This window comes from Hipposideros armiger, unplaced genomic scaffold (genome assembly GCF_001890085.2).
Source record: "Hipposideros armiger isolate ML-2016 unplaced genomic scaffold, ASM189008v1 scaffold_369, whole genome shotgun sequence".
Taxonomy (NCBI): domain Eukaryota; kingdom Metazoa; phylum Chordata; class Mammalia; order Chiroptera; family Hipposideridae; genus Hipposideros; species Hipposideros armiger.
In genome coordinates, this window is record NW_017731719.1 from 1938069 (window position 1) to 1945975 (window position 7907).

The 7907-nt window shown below is 44.6% G+C and overlaps 1 protein-coding gene across 1 annotated transcript in view; it reads left to right on the top strand.

The window, feature by feature from the left end:
• Positions 1-1198: 1198 nt before the first annotated feature.
• MCUR1 (mitochondrial calcium uniporter regulator 1) overlaps positions 1199-7907 on the top strand; it is a 35925-nt gene continuing 29216 nt past the window's right edge. Inside the window, exon 1 of the mRNA XM_019662188.1 lies at positions 1199-1765. Within this exon, the coding sequence (XP_019517733.1) occupies positions 1336-1765 (430 nt within the window). The 5' untranslated portion in view covers positions 1199-1335. The remainder of the gene's footprint in view (positions 1766-7907) is intronic.

Consider the following 7907-nt stretch of genomic DNA (forward strand, 5'->3'; position numbering starts at 1 on the left):
TATGTCCTCATCCACCTTATTCACCGGATCTGGCACCATGAGTCTCTAGCTCTTCCCCAAAGTCAAAATGACCATGAAAGGTAAAAGTTTTGAATCCATTCAAGACATGGTGGCAGCCACAACAGCGTAACTAAAGACATTCATGAAAGAAGACTTCCAGAACTGCTTCAGAAAGTGGCAAGAACGATGGGATAAGTGTGTTCAAAGTGAGGGGGACTGTTTTGAGAGGGATTAATGGCAAATTGTCTTTTACTGTAATAATTTTAACATTCACTGTATTTTTTATCATACCTCGCACATATTGCTAAATTACTTTAGAAGTTTTACAAATGTATAATTCCTACTAACCTTTTATGAAAGTTTCTAGTTGCACCTAAATATTTTTAATTATTTTTATTTTGATAGCCACTTACATCTCTTCCACAATCATATGCATTCTCTTCTATCTTACCAGTACTCTGTAGCTCTCTTATGGCTCATAACACATTCTTCCTCCATCATGTGTCTACAAATATAGCTGTAGAAGAAAACAACTGGAGGACAAGAACAATCTTATTTTTCTTTATCTCCTAGCCCGGTGCCTTTTGCATTATATTCATTCATTCAAGGAACATCTATTGAGTTCACACAATAACGGAGACAGGTTCAATAGGCATTCAAAACATTCATGGAACTGAACACCACTAGTTTCAGATATCCTTTTATTGTACAGGAGGTCTCATTTAACATTCATGCCCCAGGTTTTAAATTTCCAAATTAAGGCTTTCTCATTCTGTGGTGCACTAATCCGGAAACAAAAGCGCTGAAAGTTTAACCTTTAAATGTATTAACTATGCACACGCCGTTCCCTCTACCCTGTTAGTAATTCCTTAAAATGCACCCGAACGCCATACTATGGGGGACTTCGGACGAGGATACTAAAATTTAGGACAGCATGGTGGAGCAGGTACTTTTTACCCAACTCTGAAAGGCACGACGGTAATTAATTTCTCTATAAGGACACCAGGGTAACGAATATGCAAATTGTGGCAGCGCACACTCATTACAATTCCGGGAGCGCCCACAGCGCCCTCCCAGCACTCCGCGCCGCCTACCGAGCTAAGCGCCAGCTCGCGTTGGGCGGGACTCGCCTCTTTCAAGCAGCCTGAGCCCCGCCCCGCCCCGCCCCGCCCCGCCCTCTGCGTGCGCCCGGAGCCCCGCCTCCCGGCAGGAAAGGGCGGCCCAACGCGGCCGCCCACCCAAGCTCTAGCTTTCGGATTCCGGCCCGGGCTGTGCGTGACAGGCGCTGCTGGCGAGCGCCATGAGCGCGCGCCTGTGCCAGTGACATCCTCCGGGATGGAATGTGGCCCGGTCGCGGGCGAGAGGCCGAAGCGCCCGCGGGACCGCCAGCGGCTTCTGTTCTTCCTACTCGCCGGCCGCTGTGGAAGGCTGGGCGGCCGCGGCGTCCTGGCGCGCCGCTGCCTGTCCGCGCTTCCGGGAGGTCTTGGGATACTGCGCCCCCGCGTCCTGGCAGCCCGGTGCAGCGCGTCACGTGCCTCCGCGCTGCTCCTCCTAGTGCTCGTGCCCTCCCCACGCCTGGCCGCTGCGGCCCCGCGTCGGCCGATCGGAGACTGGGAGCGCTCGCGCCCGGTGGCTTCGGCTCCCCTGGCCGGGCGCGGCGGTACGCGGAGGTGTCAGCGGGGCCTTGCTCCGGGCGTCGCCTGTGCCGCAGGCGCCCTCCACCTGTGCCACGGCCGACTGGCCGCCCTCGCTTCCTCGAGGAGAGGTAGGGCCAGGTGGGCAGAGGAGAGGGGTCTCGCCTCTCAGGGCTGGGGCGTCGGGGCGGGACGAACTTTGGCTTTGACCTCCCCTAGGGGAAGGCTGGGAGACCTAGAGGTCTGGTCACCTGAGGTCACCACGCTCCTTCAGGGGCGTGGGGGACGAAGGTCTGGCGGACCCCGCCCTTCTGTTCCGCCGTAGCCCGGGCTTCGCCAGCTAAGAAGGTCTGAATTACTCGGAATCCCGGGCACTAGGGTTTTGGCGCAAACTTGAAATGGGATGCGGGGAGGGCAGTGATCTGATGCACGCTCAGGTGCAGAGAGCTACCTCGTGGGCGCCGCCGTACAGGTTGCTATTTTGTCAGGTTATTTTCTCAGGTACGCAGCTTGTGGCTACTCGAGTAAAGGATGTGCAGGAGGCTTGAAAGTTTGAGAAGCGGAGCTCTGGGAAATGAAGGAATTGTTTTACAATTTCATTTTAAACTCAAATGGATTTGTTAATTCCGTCGTTATGCACTAACACCTACTCTGTGCCTGGTACTTTCCTAGATATTTAGGATCTATCAGTCAACAAATTATTTTTCTTCTTGGAACTTAATTCTAGCAGAGGAGATGATACACATATATATTTAAATAGGTGGATACAATTATAATTTGTGCATATATATACAATTTACATATGCATATATAATATTTATATATACATAATCTGATTAATGCTATAGAAAAAAATGGAAGTGGTAAGGCTTAGAAAGTGAGGTGGCCCTCCAGTTATGAATTTCAATGGCCCCATCAGAATAGGTTCCAGTGAGAAGGTGACATCTGACTAAATAGTTGAAGGGGGTGAGGGCAGTCATTGACCTGGGTGAGATTAAGTAAGTATAAACATGCTCAATTTACTAGATAGCAAATTGTTGATTTAAAAAATGTCATTTTGGGGCCGGCTGAGTGGCGCGTTGGTTAAGAGCTGGCTTGGGATGCCAGAGGGCCCCGGTTCAGATCCCATATATGAGGGCCAGTGACACTGCCCTGTGCAGCTAAGATGCTGAACAACAGCTCAACCTGGAGCTGAGCTGCCCTGAGTTGCTGGCCACGGCATAGGCTGCAGTGGGTTGCCATGGGCTACCNAACAAAAGGACAGCAACTTGTCTGTTCCCCTTCCCCCAATTCCCCAGCACTGTTCCCATCCCCCCAACTCCCCAATAAAAATCTTTAAAAAAAAATATTAATCACCCCTTTCATAGTTATATAGCAAGAATGATATGTCACCAAAATATGTGTCTCCTAAAGGCCTCAAAATGCAACCAACCCTGTAGACACCTTCATCTTAGACTCCTAGCCTCCAGAACTGGGAGGAAATAAATTGCTATTGTTTAAGCCACCCAATCTGTGGTACTTTATTATGGCAGCTCTAGAAAACTAACACACACCCCTTCCTCAACAACCTTGAAGAGTTACCCAACTTTTCAACAGAGGGTGAGTTTGGCACCCTAAGCAGAGTCCACTTACTAGTCTATGGTTGTACACCGTTATGGCCACTAGACTGCCATCAGCTATCTAGGAACTGTCTGCTGACACTGTCCGCTCAGGAACTTTGAGGCCTGTTTACACCCATGTCTTCCCTGTCACTTAATACCATCTCAAAATGCAAACCCCTGTGGCCACCTTACCTTTTCAAGTGGAAGCAGCTTATTGTCCTTCACATCTGTCTTCCCAGATAGTGGAGAAGGTGGAAAGGTGGAAAGCAAGGGATTCTTAACTGCCTTCTCTTTTTTCTTAATCATCAAAGTTATGGCTTTTAAGCATTTGTTTTTCTTCCTTATTTTTAAATTTGTTTTTATTTCTTTCCTGTTCTCCTTGTTTGGGAGCAGAGACTGTTGTTTATCAAAGACTTCTTTTGTAATTATTTGTATCCCCTTGAATCATTACTGAGTTTATGCATTTTCTAATAAATGGAATAGAAACTGAAAGAAAAAAATGTGTCTCCTAGTATCTCTGTCTTTTTAGTACAGACATTACCTGAATATTACATTCTCCAAAACTCACTTACATTTCAATTCTTTTACATCCAGCTAGATGGGATGCGCTTGCACTGCTGACCAGAGCAGGCCATTTTAACATGGAGGTTGAGGGGAAGAGGTTTTGACCAGCTGTGTATCAATTGTGTCAAAACATTGTATCAAAATGAAGAAATACTAAGGTGATCAAATATATGGTGATGGAAGGGGAACTGGCTCTGGGTGGTGAACACACAATGTGATATATAGATGATGTATTACAGAATTTTACACTTGAAACTTATGTAATTTTACTAACCACTGTCACCCCAATAAATTTTAATTAAAAGAAAAAAAATGAAGGAACGCTATTTTTATTGCTTATTAATATTTCAAACAAACATCACAGACACTTAGCCCCCACTCTGGCCTCACCCCATCTCTGAGCCTATCCCATTCCCTCATTCCACACCAAAATAACTGCATCCAAATTATAAAAACTATTTATTTTTCACGATCAATTTTCATCATAGACATGCCGATATATCCCTGATCTTCACCGCAAATGCCCACCCCATTTCATTACCCACACAACGATGGAAAGAAGCCCCCCAAAATTATGTGTCCAAACTGGGTGAGACATCAGGTGCCCATATTACCATATTAATGAGAAATTGTAGCAGCTTCTTTTGGTATGCCGTGTCCCTTCCCCTGACTCACTTCTGATTTTGGTCACAACCACAGTAGACAGTTCCTGCTAGTTTAGACTCATACCTACAAAGTCCACATCACGCCTTTACCTCCAGTCTCCATGTCCTGCCTCAAGTATTTCTCTGAACTCTCAGGAGCCCACTTGGCCCTCACGGAAACAGACTGGACACACAGGGCAAATAACACTCCTAGGGTGACCCTCAACCAATGGAGGACAGCAGAGCTGCTGGTGAATAATGCCCCCCCACCCCCCTCCCCCGATCTCATCCTGCACAGACAATTCTAGGAGGCTGCCTGTACCCTGCTGGTCCAGGTGGAATTGAACTCCTATCACCTGGATAACTCACCTCTTTCCTGGCCTATCTCTCTCCACTGCCTTCTTATTGCCTAAAACCACCTCTCCCTCAAGTCTTTGATTCAGGCTCAACTTTGAGAAGAACCCATACTAGGATGGTTATTATTTTTTTCAAACCTGTATGTTTCNCAGGACAAAGTCACTGTATTAGTCTGCTCTGGCTGCCATAACGAAGTACCACAGACTGGGGGACTTAAACAGCGGAAATCTATGTTCCCACAGTTCTGGAGGCTGGAAGTCCCAGATCAAGGCGTCGTTCGAGTTAGTTTCTTCTGAGGCCTCTCTCCTTGGCTGCCTTCTTCCTGTGCCCTCTCAAGCTCTTTCCTCTGTGCACAGGCACACCTTAGGTTGTTGCCACAACCAACACATCAAGCCCTACTATTCACAAATATCGGTGTGAAGCTCTATCTTAACTGCCCCGAATGGGTGCCATAAATTTGTTTCCTTGTGGTTGTTGGTAAAAAACAAAATGTGGAGGTTTGGGGGAAAACAAACCTTTCCCTTACAACAGAAATAACTTCCACTAGTGCAAAAAGAATTAGCCACAAGTACAGGAAGTAGGATGTTAAAAAGTGCCTGGAATCACCTTCACTAGGAGCAAAGAAAAAAAATAACAGCAGAAGTCAATGGTGCTCGAGCTGGCTGAGCCCCAGGACCTCATTTTGAACAACACCGCCTCATTAGACATTTTTTTTTCACTGCCTTAAGGCGCCCTGGTAACTATTAATAAAAATCAGGGGTGGGTTTGTTCCGGGAAGCATTTCATCAAAGTAAAACTCAGCAACTTTAGTTGTCTTCCCATCCATTCCCCCTGAGTATCTCCTCACTACTTTTCACTTCTTGTTGAACTTCTGAAACAAAACAGAATTATGAGCTTCCCTTTATACCTATCAGAGCACCATAACTTAATAGTATTTGTTTTCCCTTTATCCTGATTGAGTCTATTAAAGCACAATAAATGGCTGTGATGAGCCCATTTTCTGTGATCCCAATTAACTTCTGCATGGTGATGGATTTTCTAGCTCAATATATCGTATGCTCTGTTTCTTTAACCACTGCCAAGAGCTACTGCCTTCCATTACCCACAGTTTCCCCGGGCAACCAATCCCAAGTACAGTAAAACCTTGGTTTGTGAGCATAATTCATTCCAGAAACATGTTTGTAATATAAAGCACTTGCATATCAAAGCGAATTTTCCCATAAGAAATAATGGAAACTCAAATGATTTGTTCTGCAACCCCAAAATATTCATATAAAAATGATTACAATACTGTAATATAATATAAAATACTAAAGAAAATATAAAGAAAAATAAACAAATTCACCTGCACTTACCTTTGAAAACCTTCGTGGCTGGTGTGAGGGAGACAAGAGAGAGGAAGGTTATGGTGTAGGACGACTCTCACTATCACTAACAGAATCACTGCTCTCTATTGGCTCAATGGAACCTTTTTCTTTTCATGCTACTTTAGCAAGGAACCTATCCAACCACACTTGCTTTTGCCTCCTTTTGAGGATTTCGCGGAAAGGTGACATTGCGTTGTCATTAAACAGATTCATTGCTCACACTGCTACGGCCTTATTCAGGTGGTGCTTTTCTACAAAATTTTGCACTGTTTCCCACATATTACACATCTCCCTAATCTCATTTGAAGTGAGGGATTCCTCTGCCGTTTTCTCCTCCTCCTCTGCAGACAAGATCTTCTCCATAACCTCTTGTTGTTGCTCGCGATGCAGATCCTTCAGTTCCTTGGTGGTCAGCTCCTGGCCATGTTCCCCCACCAGCTCTTGAATGTTGTCCTCATTCACTGATTTCTGACAAACACCGCGGCCTGAAACCAAGAATCCGAGCATGGGAGACAATCACCCACAATCCTGAAGCGAGAGAGAGAGAACCATTGGCTCAGTTGTGATCATGTGACTTAGGCGTCAGGTACTACTTGTATTGCAAGACATCGCTCATTTATCAAGTTAAAATTTATTAGAAATGTTTGCTCATCTTGCGGAACACTCGCAGAACGAGTTACTCACAATCCAAGGTTTTACTGTAATTGGAATCCTCACGTCTTACCAGTTAAAAAGAAAGGAATGCCTCACAACCATTAGGATGGCTACTATCAAAACCACAGAAAATAACAAGTGTTGGTGAGGATGTGGAGAAATTGGAACCCCCCGTACATTGTTGGTGGGAATGTAAAATGGAAACCAATATGGCGGTTCCTCAAAAAATTAAAAATAGAATTACCAGATGATCCAGCAATTCCACTTTGGGTCAATACCTAAAAGAATTTAAAGCAGGATCTCAAAGAGATATTTGTACACCCATGTTCAAAACAGCATTATTCTCAATAGCCAAAAGGTGAAAGCAACACAAGCGTCTAACAACAGATGAATTGATAAGCAAATATGATACATACATATAATGGAATATTATTAGCCTTAAAAAGGAAGGAAATTGATTCATGCTAGTGCATAGATATACCTCAAGGATATTATGCTAAGTGAAATAAGCCAGTCACAAAAAGACAAGTACTGTGATTCCACTTACATGAGATACATAGAGTAGTCAAATTCCTAGACAGAAAGTAGAATGGTGGTTGCCAGGGGCTAGAGGAATGGGAGGTATGGAGAGTTACTGTTTAATGGGTAGAGAGTTTCAGTCTTGCAAGATAGAAGAGAGCTCTAGGGATGTCACTGAATCACACACTTAAAAATGGTTAAGATGACAAATTTTATATTATGTGTATTTGTATCATAATTTTTAAATTAGAAAAATTCATAAATGAAGATACAAATTTAAAAATAGAATTTTTTTTAAAGAGAAAGAATGAAGAATGAGTCAAGGATAGGAAGAGGGCCAGGAGAAGTGGCAGTATCTGTTAATTATGGTATTGGCCATTTGTAAAAGTTGAAAGTCAGATGACTTTTTTAGCATGCAACAAATTATCATTGTCAAAATGGCTGCGTCAAAATATTAATCACGGGCCCACCGAGTGGCACGATGGTTAAGAACTGGCTTGGGATGCCAGAGCACCCCGGTTCAGATCCCACATATGAGGGCCAGTGACACTGCCCTCTACAGCTAAG